The 26,491-nt window shown below is 42.6% G+C and overlaps 1 protein-coding gene and 1 long non-coding RNA gene across 3 annotated transcripts in view; one reads left to right on the top strand and one right to left on the bottom strand.

Annotated features, from left to right (window-relative positions):
- LOC144454081 (uncharacterized) overlaps window positions 1–26,491 on the bottom strand; it is a 99,181-nt gene that overhangs the window by 22,734 nt on the left and 49,956 nt on the right. The window lies entirely within an intron of this gene.
- On the top strand, window positions 503–7,535 carry DUSP26 (dual specificity phosphatase 26). Of its 2 annotated transcripts, none has more exons than XM_020985293.2 (4): window positions 503–760; window positions 4,364–4,720; window positions 6,366–6,580; window positions 6,670–7,535. In XM_020985293.2, the coding sequence occupies exons 2-4, from the start codon at window positions 4,500–4,502 to the stop codon at window positions 6,867–6,869; spliced, it is 636 nt and encodes a 211-aa protein (XP_020840952.1). In that variant the 5' UTR covers window positions 503–760; window positions 4,364–4,499; the 3' UTR covers window positions 6,870–7,535. The 2 variants fall into 2 exon arrangements, with proteins under 2 accessions (XP_020840952.1, XP_020840953.1); XM_020985294.2 differs by lacking the exon at window positions 503–760 and adding an exon at window positions 1,078–1,184.

Below are 26,491 nucleotides of genomic sequence, written 5' to 3'. Positions count from 1 at the left end.
AGGCTAAGTGACTTACTCTGGGTCATTTAGCTATTAAATGTCCAAGGCTGTCGTTCCAAACCAAGTCTTCCAGACTCAAAGTCAAACGCCATCCACTCACCACACCCATTGCATCTCAGGTTCCCTGAGTGAAATTCATTATTCCTTCCACATTCTAAGCTTCTTGAAAGTGAGGACAGAGTATGTATAGTTCCTAGGATAGTGCGTAGGATAGACCCTTGGACATGAACGTGTCTAAAAGTTTCTGAATAATTAAATGAAATCCACAGAGAGGAATGAGAGAGGGGCTAGGGAAGAGGTGTCTGGATAAAAAACCTGTGTGGAATTAGAGCTATATTGTACAAGTAGGTGGCTAGGTATGTTAGTAGGTTTCTAATGTAGAAACATTACAGCTGCATGTACATGACCAATATGTGAGCCTAGAAGGGGGAGGGAAGAAATGAGTATGTGAGCTGGCTGTGTGTGTGTGTGTGTGTGTGTGTGTGTGTGTGTATGTGTGTGTGTGTGTGTGTGTGTGTGTGTTGCATGCACACTGACATCTGAAACCTGAAGAGACGTGTCACAGCTTAAAATAGATGTTAACACATCAACCCCTCTCTGGCAATAGCAGTGGTGGTAGCAGAGGCAGCAGCAGCAGCAGCAGCAGCAGAGGGGGCGGCAGCAGCCGCAGGAGGTGGAGGAGGAGGAGGAGAGACATGGCTGTCTGGTTGGCTTTGCCTGCGCCCGTCCCTGAGAGCTAAGACTTCCAGCCTGGAAAGAGGTAATTGAGATTGGGTGCGTTTCCCGCTCTTCTGGGTGCTGGGGCTTGGGATGGGGGCAAACGGCTTGGGGGCCATGGAAGAAAGGGGAAGGGGGCATACAGGAAAAGAGCCCGGAGGATGTTTTGTTCCTTTCCCTCACTCTCCTCCCTCCCAGCTTCTGCACTGGCAGGGGTTGTGGGTCTGCCATGAACCTGTTACAGCAGCAGCAGCCCAGGGAGGGGGAAGGGGTGAAGGAGGGGAAGAGACTGACTAATGAACAGAGACACCCAGAGACCAACAGACAGACAGACAGACAGGCAGGCAGGCAGGCAGGCAGGCAGACACAGACAGAGAAGAGAAGGGGGAGGGGGAACAGAGACAGAGGACAGCGACAGAGACAGAGAGCAGAAGACAAGGAACCCCTCAGCCTGGCTTTATCCAGAGGTAAGAAATGAAGAGTGTGTCCAGGGATGGGGCTATGTGTGCAGGGGAGTCATACAATACTCCTTTCTTGTCCTGCCTCCCCATTTCCTTCCCACAGCCATTAACTCACCTTCCACCCACAGCTAAGGGAAAAGGATGCATGGGGAGTGAGGTAGGGGGCGTTCAGGCTTCGGAAGTGGGAACAGAGAACCACTGTCCTGGTTGCTGGGCTTCATTTCCCAGCCCTTCCAACTCAGTTGGTGGGAAAACAGCTGTCTATCCCTAAACAGCCTAAATTCCAGTACCCTTCTTTACCCCTTCCTTTCCTAATCCCTCCACTTCATGATATTGTGGGAAGAGCTCTGTTTTGGAAGTCCAAGAAAGAACTTGAGTTTTTAATCCCAAGTTCTGACACTACTTATGTGACCTTGGACAAATTACTTAAGCTCTATGGGCCTCAGTTTTTTCCTCTGTAAAATGAGAGGATTAAACTCAGTGGTTTCTATGAACCTTTCTAATTAGATATTATCAGTTCCTATGAAGGATACTTATGAATAAAGAAGAAATCTACTTCTCTGACCTAATAGGTAGAAGGGTGCAGGGGCCTGGAGAGAGGATCTTTCAGCTCAGGGCTACCCAGGGTGCTTGGGAGAGTGTTTCAGACTATATGACATGACACCAGAGAAAGTAAGGCCTTCTCTCCCTGCTCTGAAAAACCAGCCTGTTGCTGAGTTCTGGGCCCTGGCTCCTTCCTGGTCATAGGAATGGAAGGATAGTCCATGCTGGGAAAAGAGGATGCTCAGGGGATTTATTAGCTCTCCTTTCCAACAATCAATAAGCATGTATTAAGTGCCCACTATGCATCAGGCACTGTCATAGGAGCTGGGATTAGAAACAGGAATGAAACAGTCCCTGCTCTCAAGGGGTTCAGTCTATCAGGAAAGACAGCTTTGAACAGCTTGGGAAGATCAAGAAAAGCTTCATGTTGAAGGCAGCACCAATCCAAATCTTGAAGGAAGTAAGGAATTCTCAGAGGTAGAGGTAAGAAGGGGATGACTGCCAATGGGAAGGCATCACCTGCAGGGGCAGGAAACATGTGGCCTAGAGGCTTATGAATCCAAACTTCATAGAATAAATCCTCTTAATAAAAGGATTTGTTCTGTAAAACTTGGACTAGATCAAAGGCTGCACCCAAGGACCTAGAAGGCCACATGGGGCCTCAAGGCCTCAGGTTCCCCCCCCCACACACACACACACACCTAAAGTCTAGTGGCCAAACCTCTAATTGACATTGGTCTGCCAACTCCTTTTTCCAGCCCTCAGTTTAATCCCTCTTCCCCTAAAGGCAAAAAGCCCAACACTGTACCTTGAGACCAAGGGTGGCTCCTGCCAACTCACCGAATCACAAAATCTTAGAGGCAGAAGAAGTCAATGAAACCCAAGGCCCTTCAGCCTTCTCCTGGTGTGAGCTTCTGGAGAACAATGCTTAGCACAATGTGTGGTATATAGAAGCATTTAACAAATTCTTGTTGACTGACTTCCTGACAAGAGGCCTGGATTTGTATCCCTGTTCTCCCACTTATTAGCCATGCGGCTCTACCAGACGTTGTCCACTGTCCTAGCACAAAGAGGCATTCTGAGCTATTGAAGTCTAAAAATCATAGCCAATGTTTTATAGTACATTAGAGTGAATAGAGAGGGTCAGAACAGAGTAGTGGACAGAGAGCTGTCCTTGAAGCCAAGAAGGCCTGTGTTGAAGTCCTGCCTGGAACATATTGACTTCATGACCCTGAGCCAGTCATTAACCTTGGTCAACTCTCCAAGACTCTAAATTGAAGGGAAAGGGCCAAACTGAATTGCTAAAGGGAGTGTCTTCATGCAAGAGTTCCCCATATGAATGAAATCATAAGTCCAGTGCCTATTCTACGTATGGTGCTTTACATTCATCATCTCATTTAATTCTCATAACAGCCCCATGAGGTAGGTACTCCAAATTATTATCCCCATTTAAGACATGAGGAAACTGAGGCTAGAGGCAGCTAAGTGGTGCAATGGTGAGAGTGCTGGGCCTAAAGACAGGAAGGCCTGGGTTCAAATCAAGCCAAAGATACTTGCTGGCTGTAGCAGTCACTTCAACGCTGTCTGCCTCAGTTTCCTCAACTGTAAAGTGAGGATAATAATACTTCCTACCTCAAAGGGTTATTGTGAGAAACAAATGAGACAATAAACACTTAACAAATGTTTGTTCCCTTCCCTTTCCCCTTCCCTTCCTTTCAGAGAGAGAAACTGAGTCATCTGTGGCCACACAGGCTTGCAGCAGAGCTGCAATCTCTTAAAACATTGCAAAATATAGTCATTGTTATTATTATTACACATTCTCCCTCTCCCTGCACAGTGCCTTGACTCAAAGGTTCCCATCAGATTTAGGATTTCTTCCAATATTTTCTGTCCCCTAAGCTATGCTTTGGTAAGAGGGTAGGTTACCTAAATGCTGAACGATGCCAGGCTGGCACAGTCTGATCATCAGCCTCTCCCACTCATTAATTCATTCTACAAATCTTTAATGAGCTCTTTGCTATTGCCCAGATGGCTGTGGCACCCACATCCAGAGGGCCCCTAACTCTTCACCACTCCCAAAGGCCCCATCGTGGCATTCTCTGTCAGAACTACAAAGGGCAAAAAAGGGTTAAGGCAGCCCATCCCCCCAGGCAGAGAACATGCAGGTCTGGCATATCCCATAACTCCAGCTGCCCTACTCTTCCTGCTATTCATCTCTGGATGTGTCCCACACCCTCCCCTCCATCCCCAACCCCCAACCCCTACCTCACACACACACACACACACACACACACACACACACACACCCTAAGTTCCCTGACTGCAGTCTGCCAGACAGAGCCCGTTGCTCACAAACTGGCAAGAGGCCCAGCACTGGGCACCTGCCACCAAGGCCCTATGGGTGTGTATGTGTGTTTGTCTGTGAGTGATTGGGGTGGGAGGGGATCGGGAATCCAGCAGCCCAGCTGGGCAGTGCCGTCTCCCGTAAACAAGGACATGTGACTCTTCCCATCTCCCTGCCGGGCAGAGCCAAAGAAATGAGCCGGAGAAGGCTCTGTCGATTAAGGAAGAGGGAAAAGAAGGGAAAGCAGGTCCCTGTGGGAAGGACAAGGGCCACTTTCCCCATCTCTTTCTTGATGCAGAGCACAGCACAGGTAGCAGGGAGAGAGAGAAGCTGCTTCAGCCTTGCTCAGGTGTATCTCCCAGCCCCAGCATCCTTCAGCAGCAGGAGCAGCAGCTAACCTGCCCACGGAGGAGGTGCTGCCACCACTCCCTGGGATGTGTCCTGGCAACTGGCTGTGGGCTTCTATGACGTTCATGGCCCGATTTTCCCGGGGTGGTTCCCGGTCACCTGCCCGGGCTGGGGGACACCTGGAGGACACAGCCCCGGTTCAACATCCCCTCCTCAGTGTCTTTGAATTGGAGAGGCTCCTCTTCACCGGCAAGACTGCCTGTAACCATGCAGATGAGGTCTGGCCAGGCCTCTACCTTGGAGACCAGTACGTACCTAGAAAGCTCACACCAGTGGGCATTATGTCTATGTGTGTGTCTGTCTCAGGGAGGGAGGAAAGAGGTGCTGGGATTGTGCTGATGACTCTTGGTTTTGAATGGGTCATGGAGGGCAGGGGCCAAGTTGTCTATGCATCTCTGGACCACAGTTTCCTCATTTGTAAAATGAGGAGGTTGGATGAGATGATTTCTAAGGTCCTCTCCAGTCCTAGATCCTAAGATTTTATGATCCTGGATGGGGAAAGGGAGGGGTAATGAGATTGCCCTTGATGCACACACCCCACTTGCCTGGGGTTCAGTTTAAGTGATGTCTTCCTTGACCTTTTCCTAGACACCAAAAGGCTGGTACAATGATCTGGGCCCTTAGGGTGGGGTAGCAGAAACAAGGCTGGGTAGGGATAGACAAAGGTATGGTACACAAGTGAGTACAGTGGGGGGACACTTTAAGAATGATGACTTTTTTAAATGCCCATGTTTTTAACACCAGAAAATCCTACTCCTAACTGTTTTGTGAAAAGTCAAGTCTATAGGTTCATGGGTTTATGCCGCAGGCCCAAACATTCTAGTGAAAAATAACGCAATTTTCAAACCTTACACCTTGTTTAAGGCATAAAAATGTCTTGGCACCAGGAGATATGGATGTAGAGGAGAAGGGAAGGAGGTGCAGGGGTGTTCTCCTTGGGAGACATGTGAACAGAAGTGGAATATTAAACTAGTAGTCACCAGTCCTAAGTTCCAGTCCTAGCCCTCATACCTGTGTGACCTATTCTGTGAAATGAGCAGGTGCCTTCAAGTTATAAATCTATAAGCCTAATCTATGAATTGGATAGAGTCAGAGCAAGCAAGTAATGAGACAAATGGCAAAAACAAAAGATTTGTGCTGAAATGGAGATTTAGTTGTGGCCAGGGAGGACAGAGATGTATCTAGGACTGAACTTGAGAATAAAGGATAAGGGTCAGAGGAGACCAAATGGGACTGAATTCAGGGTCAGGGGGAGACAGAGGCATGACCAGAGATTGGAATTTGGGGAGTTTAGAGGGAAAATCTGAGTTAGCACTGAGAGTGGTTGGGATGGACAAGGAGAAAGAGGTCAAATGAGGGAAGCTGTGTCATATAATGGAGAGAGTAGTAACCTAGGAATCTGACCCAGGCCCTAGTCCCAGTTCTACAACTAAGTGGCTTTAAGCAAATCATAGGATCAGACATACAGAGCTAGACCTTAGAGATCATTTAATCCAGTACCCTTACATTACAGATCAAAGTTACTGAGGCCAAGAAAAGTTAAATGACTGGACCAAGGTCAAATGATAACAAGTTCTTTATAGCTCTAAATCGATGACCCTATGAAGCTTATGGAGTAAGAGCAAGTACAATAGCAAAAGGATTTAAACTCAGCTCCTCTGACTCCAAATCCAACATTCTTTCCCCTACAGCACCCTGGGTTCTCTGAGCCTCAATTTCCTCATCTGTAAAATAAGGGGTTTTATTAGATGATTTCTAATGCAACTTTCCAGTTCTAATGTGCTGTAATTAGGCTTGAGTAATGAACTGGAATTAGGGATAGAATAATAATCTGGGAGGGGAGGGGGTAATTATTCCTCCTTCTTCCTCCCTCTAACTTCATTTCTCTACAGGGACATAGCTGCCAACAGACGGGAGCTGAGCCGGCTGGGCATCACCCATGTGCTCAATGCCTCCCACAGTAAGTGGAGGGGAACACCTGAGGCCTACGAAGGGCTGGGTATCCGATACCTGGGTGTGGAGGCCCATGATTCACCTGCCTTTGACATGAGCATCCACTTCCAGCCAGCTGCTGATTTCATCCACCGAGCACTGAGCAGGCCAGGAGGTAGGCCAGGAAGCTGGGGAGGGGTCTATCCATTCTCTTCCTTCCTATTCACGTACTTCTCCCCAATCAACATTCATTTGTCCTTGCAGGGAAGATCCTGGTGCATTGTGCAGTAGGTGTGAGCCGCTCAGCCACCCTGGTACTGGCCTACCTCATGCTGTACCACCAGCTCACCCTTGTGGAAGCCATTAAGACCGTCAAGGACCATCGAGGCATCATCCCCAACAGGGGCTTTCTGAGACAGCTCCTGGCCCTGGACCGCAGGCTGCGGCAGAGCCGGGAGGCATGAGGTGGTTAGGAAGGGGCCTGGTGAGTGGGTCCCCAGCTCCCAACTAGAGAGCTAGGGACCAGGAAGCAGAAAGCGGGAGGCCCAGATAAACCATCCTCCCCTCCAAGAGGGACAGTGCTAGTGCTGAGCCCCAACTGGTTGTCTCCATTGGTTTAGATGGGGGCAATGATGGTGATAGAGGTTTGTAATGAGTGGGCTTATGAAAGGGCTGGCTCCATCAGGGGCAAGCCAGGTAAAGAAGAGAGAAAACAAAAGCAGATAGACCCAGAGGAGTCAGAATTCCCTGAATTCCAACTCAGAATCTGCCTGTGGCTCAAAAGGGAAGTGGACAAGTCCCTTCTCCTCTCTGCCCAAGGTCCCCTCTCCTCTGTCTTATTTTAAAATGAGAGGATTGTCCTTGGACCACTTCCACACAAAGATGGGAGGATGGATAAGATGGTATAATAAGTGTGGGAAATTCAGCTGACGTGAAGGAAACGTACACAGGCTTATGTGTAAGTAATGTGGTTGTGTTACATTTGACACATTGCTCAAGGGTACTACTCACAGCTGTAAAATGGCAGTCATGCATGACTGGGAGTCTTGAGAAAGACACACTCCCACTGGACAAGTGGATGTAACAGGAAGAATAAAGACGGTGAACAAAAAATAGTCTCATTAAATTATTAATCCTCCAGGAGGCAGAAAGGGTCCTGAACCTCTCTCCTGAGGAAACTAAATGGTCATCACCCAGGACAAAACCATCTCCTGCTTTGGGCTAAGACACTAAGCCAACCATATTCACTCTAGGGCAAAAAACATTTAAATTGCACGTGATTTTAGATGGGAAAGGAAGTCAGGGAAAATCTGATTTGTGGCCATTTGGTGGCCAAAGCAGGTAACAAAAAGGATTTAGGCTCAAGAGTGAAGGCCAGAACCAGTCTGAAACAAAATTGCAATGAAGGCAAAGATTTTTTTTCCCCCAACTTTCCATCTCCCCAAGTGTCTAGCACTCTCATGCTTCTCTGACTGCTTCCAACAACTGAGGTAGAATTACATAGTGGAAAGAAACTACTTGGCTTAGTAGATAGAGCAATGAATCTTCATTTGAATCCCCCTTCCTACACTTGCTAACTGTGTGACCCTGGGCAAGTCAACTAATAGCATCTTAGACTCTGGTGAGAGGTACAGTGTCTAGAACTAGATCACCACCATACTCTACACAACTTAGAGTACTGTGTTCAATGCTGGAGGCCACATTTTAGGAAGCGTGTTGACAAGCAAAGATAAAGTGTTCTAGATCACAATATAAAAAGATCAGTTGAAAATAATGAGGGTATTTAGCCAAAAGAAGAGAAGAGTATGATAGCTAGATGTCTTCACATCTTTGAAGGACTGTCATGTGGAAGAATGGTTGTAAAATTATAAAGAAGTCAATTTCATCTCAATGTAAAGGAAAACTTCACAATGAAAACCACACAAAGGTGGGATGGCATGCCTCATTATGTTGTCATAGAAAGGACACTAAATTTGGAGACAGAACCTTGGATCAAGTACTGATCCTCCCACAAGTTCAACATTGAACAAGTCTCTGTAAAATGAAGGGATTGAACTGAATATTCTCCAAGGGGCTTTCTAATTCCAAATGTGTAGCTCTCATTGGTGGTCATCCAAGTGAGGTTAGATGACCACTTGACAGATTTGTTGCAGAGGAGCCAGAAGGCAGGGCCGTCTGAGTTTGAAGGACAGCACACTCACTTCTTTCAGCAATACTTGGGCCTCACAGTTCTCCAAAGAGGTATGGGGAGAAGGGAGAGAGGAAGATGGGCTTGTGCAGGGCTTATGGGATACTGGGGTACAGAACTGGGGAGACAAGTTTTCCCCTTTTCAAGTGTTGTCCCTGAGTGGCAGAAGAACATGTAGGCACCCCCAGGAACCTCATTCTGACCAAGCAATGCATGGTCTTTGAAGGCCTCCTTCCTCCCAGAATTACCTACCACATGAGGACCCTGTCTCCCCAGGCAAAATCCCTTGTTTAAACAAGTAATTTGCCCTCCCATCCCCAGAGAACCTTGGCTCCCTATGGGCAGGAACTGATTCACTTTTGTCCTTGTATCCCTGTCCCTTAGCAGGCACTTAAAAATGTTTGTTGATTGACTGACTGAATGAATGAATGAATGGGTGTATCCACAACGACACTCCCCCCCAGGAGCAGCCTAGCCTCTGTTCCCAGAGGGTCAGAACCTTAAAGTGCCCCCTGTCCTTAGCTCTTAATCTAGTGAGGTGCCTCACTCTCCACTAGCAACCAAGACATTATTTCCAGAAGGTTCCAGGACCCTGAAATCCTCTTCTCTCCTCCTATCCCATACTCTACCTCATATTCCCTTCCCAGAATATCCTCTATTCATTTCCTACCACAAACCAGCCCAGCACCACCTAGTGGTGGTGGGGAGGGGAATTATGTCCAAGACAGATCACGCAGCAAGACCTTGTTCACTCTGAGATTCTGTAATAACCATACATTTTCTCATGTGCCACCCAAGGACACTGTGGGATGATCTTAAAGGTCCTTTCTAATTCCCAATCTTGGGGTGGCATGACCCTGAATCTCACACACAGCTGGAGCTAGCTGCCCAACTCACCTTAGGCATTAACTAACCCTTCTAGGGAGGTAGCAGTTCCTGCTCCTGCTCACCTGCCAGACACCAACCCTGAGCAGGTCATTGAATCTTTCTTGTTCAGTCACGTCCAACTCTTTGTAACCCCGTGGACCATATTGTCCGTGGGGTTTTCTTGGCAAAGATACTGGAGTAGTTTTCCATCTCCTTCTCCAGTGGATTAAGGCAAACAGAGGTTAAGTGACTTGCCCAGGGTCACATAGCTAGTAAGTGTCAAAGGCTGTATTTGAACTCAAGTATTCTTGACTCCACTGAACCATCTACCTGCCTTTAATCTTTCTTAGCTTCGGTTTTCTCGTCTGTAAAATAGGAATAACAATAGTATCTAACTCACGGGGTTGTTATGAAGCTCAAATGACATAATGCATATAAAGGGCTCTGCAAACTTTAAAGCGCTCTATAAGTGCTAGCTGTTTTTTTAAAATTATTTTCATTCTCCCTCTGAAACCGTTTTTTTACAACCCTGCCTGGGCTGTCCTCCAGATGCGGTCGCAAGATGGCAGCAGAGGGTAAGAAACACTGTTTCTAGCACACACAAAAGCTGGGGAAGCATCTACTCGGAAAGTCTACAAGTCTCAGAGGGACTCAGCCCATGCTCCGCCCCGCAACCTTTCAATGGCTCTGAACTGAGCCGGACATCCCGCCCACTCCGAAGATCGGCTCTCAACCATCCCACCCAGAGGCTGCTGCTTCTTACTCTCTGAGGTTGGGCAAATCTCACATGCACCCCTTGGGAACGGGAGTCCCTCCACCCAAAAGAGATCAACATCCCCAGGGTTGAAGTGGGTCCAGTGGGACTTCCTTTAAGTCAGGCAAGTCCCGGCAGAGTCAGGATTGAGCAGTCCTCGGGTCGACAATTTTCTTCGGATAGCCATTCTCCCTCTCCCCCAGGCCCAAAAAGCCAGTAGTGATCATTAATTCCATTTAATTCAATAAACAATTGGTGGGTAGAATGCCGGCCCTAAGTCTAGAAGAGTCATCTTCCTGACTTCAAATCCTCACTTCCTAGCCATGTGATCCTGGGCAAGTCACTTAACCCTGTTTGCCTCAGTCTCCTCATCTGTAAAATAAGCTGGAGAAGGAAATGATAAATCACTCCTATATCTTTGCCAAGAAAACCCCAAATGGGTTCGTGAAGAGTTGGACACGACTGAACAACAGTAAACATTTATTGACCTCAGTGTTGGGAAAGTTTAGAGAATACACACTCCTCTTATGGAGCTCAGTCAAGTATGAGTAATAGCTGACATTTATACCTTTAAAAAATAACTTTTAAAACTTTTTTTTCCATTTCTTTTTTAGACAGGAAAGGAAAATGACAAATGTTGGCAGGGTTGTGGGGTAAATGAAACATTAATGCACGTTGGTGGAGTTGTGAACTGATTCAACCATTCTGTAGAGCAATTTGGAACTATGTATATCCTTTGATTTAGCAATACCATTACTAAGTCTGTATCTCAAAAGAGATTTAAAAAAATAAAAGGAAAAGGACCTGTATGTACAAAAATATTTACAGCAGCTCTTTTCTGGCGGCAAAGAATTGGAAATTGAGGAGATGCCTGTCAGTTGGGGAATGGCTGAACAAGTTGTTGTATGCGATTATGATGGAATACTATTATGCTATAAGAAATAATGAGCAAAATGCTCTTAGAACAACCTGGAAAGGCTTACATGAGCTGATGCAAAGTGAAATGTACTGTGTAGAAAGTAACAGCAATATTGTAAGAAGATCAATTGTGAATTACTTAGCTATTCTCAGCAATACAATGATCCAAGACAACTCTGAAGGACTTAAGATGAAAAATGCTAACCATTCCCAAAGAAAGAACTGATGGTTCTTTCCTGAATACATATTGAAACACACTTTTTTTTTACTTTATTTTTCTTGAGGTTTTCTTTTGGTGGTGGGGGGTCCTATGTTTTCTTTCACAACATAACTAATATGGAAATGTTTTACATGACTACATATGTATAACCTATATCAAATTGCTTGCCTTCTCAATGAGGAGGGGGTGAAAGGAGGAAGGGAGAGAATTTGGAACTCAAAGTTTTAAAAATGAATGTTAAAAATTGTTTCTACATATAACTGTGGGGAAATAAAATAAAAATTCAAATTTTTTTTCATATTAATTAACAAGCAGCTCTAAGCTCAGTGCATAGGCAGTTGGACTTGAAGTCAAGAAGACCTGCAAGTCACTTAACCTCTCTGTACCTCAGTTTCCTGGATAAATAATAGTGCCTAGCAGAGTTGTTGTAAGGATCAAAAGAAATAATATATGATTATATATTTTTATTTATTGTTTATATTTATTATTAATCAGGCAACTTGTAAGCAGTGGATAAAGCATTGAGCCTGGATTCAGGAAGACCTGAGTTCAAATATGACCTCAGACACAAGCTGCATGACCCTGGGCAAATCACTTAATCTCTACTTGCCTCAGTTTCCTCAACTGTAAAGTGGAGATAATAATAGCACTTACCTCGCAAGGTTATTGTGAGGATCAAATGAGATATTTATAAAAAGTACTCATCACTATACCTGGCACATAGTAGGCACTATATAACTGTGTATCCCCTTCTTTTATTTCTTTTCCCTCTCATGTTCCCCACCATCAACCCCCATTAAAAAAAAAAAAGGAAAAAAGGAAAAGCAAAACCCTTGTAACAAATATGCATAGTCAAGCAAAACAAATTCCTGCCTTGGCTGTGTTCCAAAATTATAGTGAGCTTTCCATGCTTCTTCTCATTTCATCCTAAGGGTAACACTTAGAGCAGGTACAAGTATTCTTATCCCTATTTTACAGATAAGAAAACTGAGGCTCAAAGAGGTTCAAGTGACTTGTGCTTTTGTGCTATGCCCCTCCACTTGGCAGGATCAGAAATCTCTTGACTCATCTGAATGCTTTCTGGAGATATAAGACCTGGATTCAAATCACACTTCCAGTTAGCAAATTATTTCCCTGGGTGTCAGTTTCTATCACTGTAAAAGAGGATGTTGAACAACCTAGCCTCTGAAGTACATTCCAGCTCTAAGGCTTTGAATCAACTGCCCTCATTCATTCAAGAAATACTGACAAAGTACCTACTGTACAAGAGACATGCCAGGCACTGGAGGAAAGACATTTTGATTACAGTCCCTGGCCTCCATTCAATTCCGATTCAACAAACATATATCGAAAGTCTACTATGCAAGAGCTGCTGTGCTAGGCATTGGGGAAGCAAAGACATACATGACCTTGCCCCCAAAGAACTTACAATCTAATATGGGGAAGAGATACACAAAAAACTCTGATAAAAGGGAGAATGTGATCAATGCAAAGGTGAGGTCTAACCAGTTTGTGAGAAATCAGAGAGGAATCCACTTGATGACTTTCAAGGTGGAGGGAAATAATAGCACTTAGAAAGAAGGAGGGTACTTCAAGAGACTGAGATGGGGCTGCGGGGGTGGGGAGGCCATTCCAGCCTGGTTGGGAGGATGTTGTGAGCCAAGGCATAGAGCCCTCAGAGGGCAGAATGGGGGAGGAGGAAGAAAAGTAATCCAGTTTGGCTGAAATAAAGAGTACTCAAAGGAGAGTAGTGTGAGATAAGACTGATGAGTGAGATAAGACAGATAAAGTTGGTTGGAGCAAACTGATATTAAGACAGAGACAGAGATGATGATGATGATGATGATGATGATGATGATGATGATGATGATGATGATGATGACACAAAGAGGGGGGGATCTATGATTTCATTGCATCTGAGAGGCTAACTTGCCAAGATCACATAGCTAGCACATGTCAGAGCAAGAACTGGAATCCAAGCCTTTCAGGCTGGTTCACTTATCTGACCTAGTACATCCTTACACCTATTATATACATCTCTCTCTCTCTCTCTTTCTCTGTGTGTGTGTGTGTGTGTGTGTGTGTGTGTGTGTGTGTGTGTCTATCTGTCTGTCTCTCCTATGAAGATGTTGTTATTGTAGTTGAATATTGTAATTGAAGATTATTGTTACCTATCATATATGTATACATATATACATATTTCCCAATGAATCTCTTGTATATTATAGGTACTAAGTAAATATTTATTGAATTAGTTTGGATTTGATAGGAATTGTAAACATCAGACAGTGGTTGAATTATCACCGAGTTGTTGGTGTTTTTTTTAGTGACACCCTTAAAATACCATCCTTAGACCTCAGTGAAATCAGTCCTTCCCCCAAACCCTGCTAAAGTCCAACCAGACATAGAATATCACTAACCATGGGTTGTGGGCAATGATCTCTTCCCTCTGGGAGAACGAACAGAACTTTCCATCCAATAAACTTTAAGCCTTATACTATGCACAAAGCACTGAATATTATTCATTAAATACTAAGACAAAAATGAAAGGTTCCCCTCTTCTACACTAGGGATACAAAGTGGATGAAAAGCAATACAAACTCATCTCAAGGAGGAAAGAGTGCTGGTAACTGGAGAGATGAGGAAAGGTCTTGTATAGGAGCAGGAACCTGAGCTCTGCTTTAAAAGCAGCTGTTGTTGCTGTTGTCATTGTCATCATCATGGGTAGTCCTTCTTCTCCTCCTTCTTCTTCTCTTCCTTCTCCTCTTCCTCCTTCTTCTTCAATTTTTAGCTATTATTATTTTTATTGTAAGAGTCAAGATTTGAACATAGGGTGTCCTAATTCCACTAAAGCATTTTAACATGTTAAAATAAATTTATTTGGAAGGAGAGAGGATAATGAGACCCAGGACAACTTGAGGCTGCTGCTAATAAGGCTATTGCCTATGGGAGGAGCAGCAAAGCTTAACTGTTTACCTGGAATGTGGCTATAGTATTGGGGCAAAGGAAACTGCTAACTATTAACATGAAAAACTTCCTATTTTGTCTTGCTAACTAGTTGCTAAGTTTAATTGTTCCTAACCACTGATGTAGTACAAATGAATGAGAATAAATGAATGAAGGAATAAAGCAAGTCATTCTTCTTCTTCTTCAAAGAGGACCAATGATATCACAGGTGTTGTCTTGACTTAACTGTGTACTCTATTTAAGTGAGGCAGAGTTGAGCAAACTCATTAGCCTCATTCTCTTCCTGAGTCATCAAAGTCCAGGGGCAAGACAAAAGTCACGACCACTGGTCTGGCAATGGCCTGGGAGACAATGGATGACCTTGGCATCTCTGATGTCTGACCAAGCTCTACATGTTGCACAACACCTGCTTCAGCCATCTTCATGGCTATCGGAACAAATTATTCTCATCTGTCCATTCCACTGGGAGAAGTCTTCACATGCTTGAGGTAGACATCTCTCTAACTCACTGACTGGTTTGAGGCCTGTTGGCTACCTTCAACCTGGTTTAGCCTGTCTGAGACAGTTTTACAATGGTGTGGCCACTGTGCATTCTACAGCTTCTTGGAGCCACAGGTGAGAATTGGACACCACAGTGGACACCAAAGGTGAATGAGTAGCCCTGAAAGGGCTCAACAAGCCATCACATCAGAGGTGATAGTCCTCCCTGAACACCCCTATGCTAGGGATCCTACTGAAGCAAAGATGAGTAAGGAGTACACTCAAGATGTGGGGAACTACATGAGCAAAGATGCAGAGGCAGGAGATGGGATGTCATGCAAGAGGAACAGCTTATCACGTAAGGGTCGGTTTGATTGACCAGGGCTTAGCACAGTACCTGACACAGAGTAAGTACTTAATAAATGTTAATTGATTGACTGGCTAACTGAAACAAGGGGTGTGTTTCTCTACTAGCTGAAAAGTGCTATGGCCAGAATCAATGAGCAGAGAGAATAACAGGATCCCATTGGGGCTCTTTGAGTAAGCTTCCTAGACCTAGGACTGGTAGGAGCATCAAGAGTCCCAACTAGCTTAGGGAGCAGGGATGAGAACTATTTCATTCATTCATTCATTCATTCATTCATTCAACCAACATTAATTGCATCTACGATGTGTCTAATACCATGCTGGGTGCTAAGGAAGATGTAATTTCTAGTTTAGTTTATTTAGTTTAGTTTAGCTTATTTCTACTGACAAACATTTGTTTTCTCCCTCCCATCATCCCAATTTTTAAAAAAGATATAATTTTTAGATAAAATGTGATCTCTGCTCTCACAGAGCATAAATAAGAAAAACAAAAATTACACAGTGAGTGGAAAATAGCGCCATGTGAGATCTGAGGAAAGTAGTCATTAAGGACAGTTTGTTCAGGGAAGGTTTCCTAAAACAATGAGATTTAAAGATGGGTAAGGCATTGAACAGGTGAAGAAAGGGAGAAAGAACAGTCCAGGCATATTGAACATGCAAACAGCAGGCAGGTAGGAAGGCACATCATGGGACAGAGTAAACCAGCACATAGGATGTGTGAAAGGCAGTACTTTTTTGAAAAGACTGGAAAGGTAGGGTGGTAGAAGATTTTGAAGACTCTCAGATGTCAGGAAAAGGTGTTTAAGCTTTCCTCCAACAGAAATATGGAACCACTGGACATTTTTGATCAAGTGGTTATCTACCTCAATTTCCTTAGGCAAGGGAGAAAATCCTGGAAGTACCCAGTCTCTAAGCAAGACAATAACTAGGGGAAAAAGGTAAGAGCTCCAGTATTCCACAGGAGAATGCAAATAATTAGAATAATCCAAAAGTGGAATGGGATCCTTCCCTTTCTAGAAGTTTTGCAACATAGGCTGGTTGACCGTCTATCAAGGATATTATTTGTTTTTGTTTTTTGTTTTTTGTTTTTTTTGCTAGGCAACGGGATTAAATGACTTGCCCAGGGTCACACAGCTAGTAAGTGTTATGTGTCTGAGGCTGGATTTCAACTCAGGTCCTCCTGAATCCAGGGCCGGTACTCTATCCACTACGCCACCTAGCTGCCCCCTATCAAGGATATTATTGAGGTGATTCCTGCTCTAATATAAGTTGGGCTAAATGGTGTCAGAGGTTCCTTTGAACTCAGACTATTATTCCTTTAAAAAGATAGTCAGCTGATCATCAAAACTGCTTGGTACTGGCTAAGAAATAGAGTGGTAGATCAGTGGAATAGGTTAAGTATGCAAGACACAGTAGTCAATGATTATAGTAATCTATTATTTGATAAACCCAAAGACTCCAGCTTCTGGGATAAGAACCTACTCTGACAAAAACTGCTGGGAAAACTGGAAAATGGCAGAAACTAGCATAGATCAAAGTCTCACACCATATACCAAAATAAAGTCAAAATGGGTTCATGATTTAGATATAAAGGCTGATACTGTAAGCAAACTGTGAGAGCAAAGAATAGTTTAACTATCAGATTTATGGAGAACAGAGGAATTAGTGACCAAACAGAAGACAGAGAACATTACAAAATGCAAAATGGATAATTTTTATTGCATTAAATTGAAAAGTTTTTGCACAAACAAAGCCAATGCAACCAAGATTAGAAGGAAAGTAGAAAATTGGGAAAGAATTTTTACAACCAGTCTGTCTGATAAGGGCCTCATTTCTAAAATATATAGAGAATTAAGACAAATTTATAAGAATATAAGTCATTCTCCAATTGATAAATGGTCAAAGGATATGAACAGGCAGTTCTCAGATGAAAAAATTAAAGTCATCTGTGGTAAATAATGAAAAAATGCTCTAAATCACTATTGATTAAAGAAATGCAAATCAAAACTACTCTGAGGTACCACATCACACTTGTCAGATTGGCCAACATGACAAAACAGGAAAATGATAAATGTTGGAGAAGATGTGGGAAAATTGGAATACCAATGCATTGTTGGTGGAGTTGTGAAATGATCCAACCATTATGGAGAGCAATTTGGAACTATACCCAAAGGGCTATAAAACTGTACATACCTTTGACCCAGCAATAGCACTTCTAGGGCTGCATCCCAAAGAGATCATACAAATGGGAAAAGGACCCACATATACAAAAATATTTATAGCAGCTCTTTTTGTGGTGGCAAAGAATTGGAAATTGAAAGGATGCCCATCAACTGGGGAATGGCTGAACAAGTTGTGCTATATGAATGTAATGGAATACTACTGTGCTATAAGAAAGGATAAACAGGCTGACATCAGAAAAACCTGGAATGACTTGTATGGTCTGATGCTGAGTGAAGTGAGCAGAACCACAAGAACGTTAAATACAGTAACAGCCACATTGTACAATGACTAATATTAATAGACTTAACCCTTCTCAGCAATACGAGGATCTAAGACATCTCCAAAAGCCTCATGATGGAAAATGTTATCCACATCCAAAGAAAGAACTATGGAATTTGAATGTAGATCAAAGCATACTATTTGCTATTTTTTTCTTTTATTGTTTTCTTTCCTCTTTATGGTGGTTCCTCCTATTCTAATTCTTACTACAATATCACTAATGTGAAAATATGTTTAATAGAAATATACATGTACAGCCTATATTAGATTGCGTGCAGTCTTGGGGAAGGAGAGGGAGAGGGAGGGGGAGAAAAATCTAAAACTCAAAAGCTTATAGAAGTGATTGCTAATAATTCAAAATAAATTAATTTTTAAAAAGGGTAGCCAGCTTGCATGGGGGATGAGCTCCCTTTCCCCAGCTCTCAGCTCAGTTCTACCAAAGGTATCTTTCCTTTCAGTTCCCTTTTTTGTTGGGAGATACTGTGGCTAATGCAGGTAAGGAAAGATCAGAGGACCTGGCATTACCTTCAGACAGGGTTGGACAAGTATCCACACCACATTCCCAGACTCCCTACAACCTTGACAAAGGCAGTGTTCCTAATTCCTGCTAGGGTCAATTGCATTGAAAACACAGACTCAGGGGCACCCAAGTCAGACAATTAGTAAAAATATTAACCTGGGGAGGGAGACAGGATGTGAGACCAAGGACAGCCACTGTTATGCTCTGATTAGCTCCCTGAGACAGAACAGAAAGCTAAACATCATTCCAGCCCCTCCCTCCCTCCCCAGTCTATATATCTCAGACAAGTCATTTGACTTCTCTGGGCTCCAGTTTCCTCAACTGTAAAAATTAGGAAATTAGACTAGAGGATCTCTAAAGTTTCTTACCACCCTAAAATCTACAACATTATGACCCTATGATCCTAATACCAGTTATGGTAAATTCACATAAAAAAATAGCTATAAATGTCAATCACAACTTGGCTCCAACCTCCCTTTCAGGGCCTATTATACATTACTCTAATGGCCATCCCAACATGCTTTCTTGCTGTCCCTCACACATGAGATTGCATCTTCTATCTCTCTGCCTCTCTACAGGCCCCTCTGCCCAGAATGCACTCCTCTCTTAAATCAGACTCAGAATCCCAAGTTTTCTTCAAAGTTAAGGAGCACCAAGCACCACCTTTTACATGAGAACTCTATATATCACCCCAGTTCCTAATACCTCTCCATAATACAAAAATTATTTCATATTTGTCTTGTTTATATTTTTGTATCTATTTTGTGTATAATTATATATCTCAGATTTGAATCCTGGCTTTACATGCTGTCTCCCTCAAATAGAACGTAAGCTTCTTGAGGGCAGGCATTGTGTCACATTTGTCTTTGTATCTCCAGCACCTAAAATAGTAACTGAAACATAGTGGGCCTTTAATTCTTGCTGATTGATTGAGACAAGTGGGGTGTGTGTGTGGGGTATACTATATGTAAGACACTGTGCTAGGCACTAGGAGTGAAAAAAGAGACAGCAAAGAGAAGGCCTAAGTTCATCTCTAGGTTCTGACATGTGACTGATCAGACTGGTATAGTTACTATCACAAACACTTTAAGTCCACTGAATTTCTCTGGGTTTCATTTTACTCATTTATGAAATGTGGCTAATAATACTTGAATTATGAATCTCACAAATTTATTGTAAGGAAAGTGCTTTATAAACTATAAAGGTCAGACCTATATAATTAATATTATTATGAAAATTAGAAAGGCGAGAACTCTTGACCTCAAGGGATGGCATATGTAAAGCATGGGGAAGGGGGAGCAAGAGGAGGGGAGCAGGGCAGGGAAGCATTGGTTTGCAACATGAAGCTCCTATTCTAGTCCTGGTCCTCATTGGGTGCCCTTGGTTGGACGAAACACTTCCCCATCCTGTGCCTCAATTTTCTCATCTAAAAAAAGGGTTGTTGGTGACCTCTAAGTCCCCTCCCACCTCAAAATCCTATAATCCTTTGTAACTTTATAGAATTTTAGTTCAACAAATACTCATCAAATACTCAACATGGGCAAGGCACTCCAAGCTGAAGATACAAAGATGGGTCAGAAAATAGCTCCTACCCTTACAGAGTTTACAGTCTAATAGGGAAAAAAATTACTGCACAGAAATAAATGTGCAACAAGGCAGAATGTAAAATGGGCAAAGGAAATTCAGTCCATACAAAGTGCTTTAAGAAAATTTTGACAGATCCCTTACAGGTGGAATGGTCAAGAAAGATATCTTGGAAGTCATGGTTTCTGAGCTTGGGCTTTGAAAGAAGAGAAGGATTTCAAAAGGTGAAGATATGGAGAAAGTGTATTTCAAGCACAAGGGATAACCACTCAACCCCTGAGAGGCAAGAGAATGCAAGAAGAGATTGGGAAATAGCTTGGAGTCTAATTTGACTGGAATGTAGAGCAGGGGAGTTTAAAAAAACAACAATGGAAAGGTAAGCTGGAACCATATCATGAAGAATCTTAAATATCGGTGTAAAGAGGGTGTATTTTATCCTGCAGGCAACCCTGATAGACGGTGCTATATAGGTGGACAGAGGCAGCCTTAGATCTCAGGAGGTAGCTGCAAATCCTCCATCTGACATGTAGTGTCTTAACCTTTCCTAGTCTAGACAATTCTCTAAGATTGTAAATGGCAGAGAATGTGCCACATGCCCTGGTAGAGAGTTTCCTCATAGAAGAGAAAAGGGAAAGAATGCAATAAGCACTTTTTAAAAATTTATTTTTAATTTATGGAATAAAACAAGCATTTCCATAACATAGTACAATAAAAGAGGATGGCACATGAAACTGCAGACATACTAAGCTTTACAAATATTATCTCATTTGATTCTCACAACAGCCCTGTAAAGTAAGCACTGTTATCATGCCCATTTTATAGGAATCTGAGGCAAACAGAGGTTAAGTGGCTTGCCCAGGGTCATATAGCTGGTATCTGAGGTCACATTTGAATTCAAGTTTTCCTGTCTCAGTGCTTTAACCACTGTACCACCTAGCTGCCTTGTGAAACTCATGAGTATTCCTTTTGCCAGTGACATCACAGGTACAGTCCATATCCATGTCCCTGTGCCTGTGGGCAATAGGGGACCACTGATGTTCTCTAAACCAGAGAATGACATGGGAGAATCTGTAAATTAGGATTAGGAAAATTCCTTATGCAGCAGTGCAAGTATGCAAAAAGCAATGGAGCTGAAGGATCTGTGGGATCCTTGAGCAGAGAGATCTTTCAGGGACAAAAGCAATCTCCAAAACTTGGTAACTAATTGAATATGAGAGGTAAGGGGGAGGGAAGAGTCGAAGATGATTGCCAGCTTTCAAGTCTGGGTGACTGGTAAGATTATGATGCCAACAGCAAAAATAGAGACCTTAGAAAGAGGAGCATATGGGGGTGGGGGAGTGGCATGAGGATGATAAGTTCTGATCTAGTTGAACTTGAGCCAACAGCACCAGCAGAATATCCAGGTAGACATATACGGTCATGGGGGAGATGGGAGATAGCAATAATAGATTTTTGGAATCATTGCATAGAAGCAACAATTGAAGCCAAGGGAAATATAAGAAAGGGAAAGAAGAAAGAGAAATGAAAATATAAAGTACTATTATCATTATTATTATTGGCTACTTGTTCCCCATATATTTCTTGACTTTGTGAATTAAATTATTGGTTGAAAAAACATTGTAAATATGTATTTCTAACACCTCACCATTTAAAAAAATTTTTGGCTGACCAGTTAGGAGAGCAATATTCCAAAGCAAGAAGTAATCAAGGAGGGGGCAGCTAGATGGTGTAATGGATAGAGCACCGGCCCTGGAGTCAGGAGGATCTGAGTTCAAATCCAGCTTCAGATACTTGACACTTACTAGGTATGTGACCCTAGGCAAGTCACTCAACTCCATTGTCAAACAAAAAAAAGAAGTAATCGAGGCCTGAGTAGATGGTGGCAGTGTCTTCCTTTTCCTGACCCAGAACATAACAGAAAATAAGGCTAGCGTAAATGCCTCTCTTGTCTCTGAGTAGTTGTTTCCCATGCTTGAAGTGCACTTCCTTCTTATTGTAACCTGTTGAAATCCTTTCCTTCCACGTCCAGGCTTAGGTACCATAGCTTCCAAGAAGTTAATGAGAAGTTATGTGACTTGCCCAGGGTCAGACTCCAGTAGAAAATGTGATTCTAATATCCAACCAATTTTTTTTTAATTTGAGGAAATGAGAAGAAAGCCTAGGGAACAGAATTCATTTTGTAGGCAGTTATGGTATATAAAAGAAAAACCAATGACTATGGAGTCAGAAAACTTCCTAGCTCTGTTTATTATTTGGGGCAAATTGTTTAAATTCTACTACTCTTAGTTTCCTCATCTGGAAAATGAAAGACTTAGACAAAATTAACATGAAGGCCCCTTCCAGATTTAAACCTCCATCTCTAGACCCAATCAACACAGCCTGTCTGAGAAACAAGAAGGGACAAGGCTAGAGGGACCACAATCTTTTATCTTTTTTTTTTGTCTTGCTTTTTTGACCTGGGGGAGCATAAGTTATTTGGCAAACAATCTAGGCATATTTCTTGCATTGGCCTTAGTTTCTCCTGTGTTCCAGAGCAGAAAATGGAATCCTACAGAGGGATAATCTGCATATGTCATCTTCCCAGTCAACCTTCCCCAATTCTGCTAAAGAAATTGTCATGATGTTTAGGGTCCACAAGTAAAAGAAGACAAGGATTTCTTTAGGGTTGTGGGACAGAGGGAGACAGTGGTTCTCAACGTTTTTGTTCTCAGGGCCCCTTAATACTCTTAAAAATTAGCGAAGACTCCAAAATTTAAAAACAATAACAAACCCATTATATATTAGCATAAATATTTTATGAAAAACAACTATCTTGGGGCAGCTAGGTGGCACAGAGGATAGAGCACTGGCCCTGGAGTCAGGAGAAGCTGAGTTCAAATCCAGCTTCAGATATGTGACACTTACCAGCTGTGTGACCTTGGGCAAGTCAACCCTGATTGCCTCACCCCTCCAAAAAAAAATTCCTACAAATCTCACTATCTTTGGGGCAGCTAGGTGGTGAAGTAGATAGAGCACCAGCCCTGAAGTCAGGCGGACCTGAGTTCAAATCCAGCCTCAGACCAAACACGTGACACTTACTAGCTGTATGACCCCGGGCGAGTCACAACCCCAATCGCCTAAAAAAAAAAAAACTTATCGTTGCCAAAACAAATAATAATAATAATAATGAGAAGAGTGGCATTATTTAACATACTTTTCCAAATCTGGCTTAATTAAAGATAACTGTATTCTTACATGTGCTTCTTCACTTAATCTGTTACAATATTTTGTTTTGGTTGAAATGTATAAAGAAAATCTAGTCTCACACAGATATGTAGTTTGAAAAGGGAGAATTAATTATAATACTACTTAGTATTATTATAAAAATAGTTTTGACCTCCTGGTCCCTTTGTCTCAGGGAACTTCCTGGGGCCCACAGACTACACTTGGCCGCTGCTGCTATGGACAACTTAAGACTCTATGTATCTTGATGTTTTCCTAAATAAATGACTTATTTCCTCTCCTCTCCTCTCCTCTCCCCTCCCCTCCCCTCCCCTCCCCTCCCCTCCCCTCCCCTCTCCTCTCCTCTCCATACAGCAAGAGACACTCTACCTTTTAGCTCTGAGTTTTGTTACTTGCTGTATCCCAAGCCAATCTTTCCAGGCTTCAGCAATCAAAATTTACATTCCTTTGGCCAGAGCACCTGCCCCACCCCCAACCCCAGATACTCTAGCTCTCATGGATTGACCAACAATAGGTCCCAGGCCAAGCCCCACTTGGTCATTGTTTGGGCCCTGATTGGCACAGAGTGATTATAAACAGTAATTACTTCTGTTTGGCCAGAAACCCTGAGGTTAATTTTTTTTTTTGGCTATTTAAAAGAGGCCTTTCTCTGCCTCATTTCTTACCTAGCCTTAATCACTGAATAAGCATTGCCTCAATCAAACTGAGACCTGTTAAAGACCTTAGTTTAAAAAGGCCAAGGTCTCCCACTGCATCCAGGGCCATCTCCAGTTGTCCTGATCTATATCTGGCCATTGTATCCAGATGCCTCCAGAGGAGTGAGGCTGGTGACTTTGCACAGCCCTCCTTCACTTAAATCCAATTCATTTGCATGTCATGGCATCACCTCCTTGATGTCATGGTCCTCTTCTAGAACGAAGGACAAACAACACCAACAATCCCATACCTGGAATGTTCTCCCTCCTCATCTCTGCCTCCTGGCTTCCCTGGCTTTCTTCAAGGCCCAGCTAAAATCCTGCCTTCTACAGGAAGTCTTTTCTAATTTCTCTTCACTCTATTGCCCTTCTCTGTATGTTATTTCCTATTTATTCTGTGTATAGCTTATTTGTATGTGGTTGTTTGCATCTTGTCTCCCCCATTAGATTGGGAGCTCCTTTCAGGCAGGGACTGTCTTTTGGCTTTCTGTGTATCCCTAGTGCTTAGCAAAATATCCATCATATAGTAAATGCTTCATAAATGTTTACTATTAGCTGACCCTGCCTACCCATAATGAGATAATGTGGAGAAATAAAATGCCCCAAATAAATGGAAATGTCTAGGACAGATATTAAACCAACTGAGGCCTTCTCAGAACCTTCCACTTGGTTTTACTTTATTAAACTAAATCCCTTGTCCTGTACCTCATTTACCCCTTTCTGACCTGGGATCTGAATAAGTGGCTCAGGAACAGAGAAGTCAGAAAGAAAGGACAGAGCCACCTGATTTTCTAAGTTCAGGGTTTCCACCACTCTTACTGTTTTACTTGCCATCTTTTCTCCTCTCTTTTTTCATTATTATAGTCTCACAAAATCATAGAATTTTAGGGTTTGGAAGGCACCTCACTGAACCCACTGGATTCCCACCAGCTAACATACCCAACAAGAAGTCAACCAGCCTTTGCTTGAAGGCCCCCAGTGAGGAAGGACCAAGGTAGCCCATTCCATTTTTTGACAACTCTTATTGTTAGGCAATTTTTCTGGGCATCAAGCATGAATTTCTCTCTTCTCACCACTGTTCCCAGTCCTGTCCTCTTAGGACAAGCAGAACCAGACTAATACCTCTTCCACACGACAGCCCCTCAAACATTTACAGATATTTATCAAGTCTCTGCTAAGTCCTCTCTTCTCTAGGCTAAACTTTCCCCATTCTTTTAATTGATCCTCACAACATAAAAGTAAGGCCTTTCATCATCCTACTCATTTCCTCTGTGTGTGTAGCAGCTCATGTCTTTCTTTTTCTTTTCATATTTATTTTTCTTTAAAAATTCAGAATAGATCAAAAGAACAATTATCTATGAAGTAGGTACCCAAAGTAAAGGTGGAGAAAATAGAAAGTGCCTCATTAACCACCTTGTTTCAAAAGGAATAGTTCTAGATTTTTTTTCCAGACAATGGGTTTAAGTGACTTCTTCAGAGTCTTATAGCTAGTAAATGTATAAGGCTGGATTTGAACTCCAGTCCTCCTAACTCCAGGGCAAATGTTCTACCTACTGCATCAACTAGCTGCCTCACAAAAGGAATAGTTCTAGATAAAACAAAGTAGACCTATCTCTTTCAATCTAGTTTCTCCCTTCTCTGGCAATGCAGCTGACCCTGCATGAGCTAAGGATAAGGAGTACCATGATGCTATGAACTGAACACAGTGCCCCAGATGTTGTCTGATGAGACAAAAGTCCAGGAGGCCTATCACCTCCTTATTCCTAGAAGCTATGCTTTGCTCAGTGCAGTCTAAAATGACATCATCAGCGAGCAGAACCAAGAGAATGTTTTACACAATACTGTACTATGATCAAATGTGAATGACTTAGCTCTTCTCAGTAACACAATGATCCAATTCCAAAGGACACAGGATGAAATAAGCTCTCCACCTTCAGAGAAAGAAATGATGGAGTCAGAATGCATATCAAAGCATACTTTTTTTTCACTTTTTTTGATGTGTTTTTTCCCCTTTTGGTCTGTTTCTTCTTTTACAACATGACTAATATGGAAATATGTTTTACATGATTGCACATATATAACCTATATCAAATTTCTTACTGTCTTGGGGGGGGAGGTGAGAGAATGAAAGAGAAAACTTGGAACTCAAAGATTTTTTAAATAAATGTTAAAAATTGTCTTTAAATCTAATTGTGGGAAAATAAAATATTATTTAAAAAATAAAATAAAATCACATCATCTTTTGAGGCTCCCTCATTACATTGCTGACCCCACACTGAACTTGCAATCAAAAACTCAGATCTCAGATCTTTTTTCCAATAAACAGCTATCTAATCATTCCTTCCCAGTCCTGTACTTGAGAAGATAATTTTTGAACCTAAGCATAAGAATTTATAAATCAAAAATCAATTAACAAACATTTATTAAATGTCTATTATGTGCAATACACCGTGCTGGGCTCTGGGAAAACAAAAGTAAAAATGAAATAATTCCTGACCTCAGGGAGCCTACGTGCTCCAATAGTACATGTATACATGTATTCATGGATATGAATATATCCAAAACTTACACAAAGTCAATACAAAGTCATTTCAGGGGGAGATGCTAGTTTCTGGGGAGTCAGTAAAGTCCTTATATAGGAGGTAGTGCTTAAACATGAGCTATGAAGGAAGCATGGGACTTTAAGAGTGCATTCCAAACATAGGGGAAAACCATGCAAAAGCACGGTCACTGGAGAAGGAGGGTTGTGTGTGAAGAACAGCAAAAAGGCCAGTTTGTCTGGACTGGAGAGTTTGTAGAAACT

This window comes from Phascolarctos cinereus, unplaced genomic scaffold (assembly GCF_003287225.1).
Source record: "Phascolarctos cinereus isolate Bilbo 61053 unplaced genomic scaffold, phaCin_HiC Scaffold_2;HRSCAF=192, whole genome shotgun sequence".
In the NCBI taxonomy this organism is placed as follows: Eukaryota; Metazoa; Chordata; class Mammalia; order Diprotodontia; family Phascolarctidae; genus Phascolarctos; species Phascolarctos cinereus.
Note: the sequence above shows the minus strand (reverse complement) of the source record. Positions and strands in the feature narration are given on the sequence as shown.

Bases quoted from the DNA above. Each gene is read 5' to 3' on its own strand.
- DUSP26 (XM_020985293.2), top strand. From the start codon at position 4,500: ATGTGTCCTGGCAACTGGCTGTGGGCTTCTATGACGTTCATGGCCCGA. The intron at 4,721-6,365 runs GTACGTACCTAG...ATTTCTCTACAG, and splicing joins GGCCTCTACCTTGGAGACCA to GGACATAGCTGCCAACAGAC. The intron at 6,581-6,669 runs GTAGGCCAGGAA...TTGTCCTTGCAG, and splicing joins AGCACTGAGCAGGCCAGGAG to GGAAGATCCTGGTGCATTGT.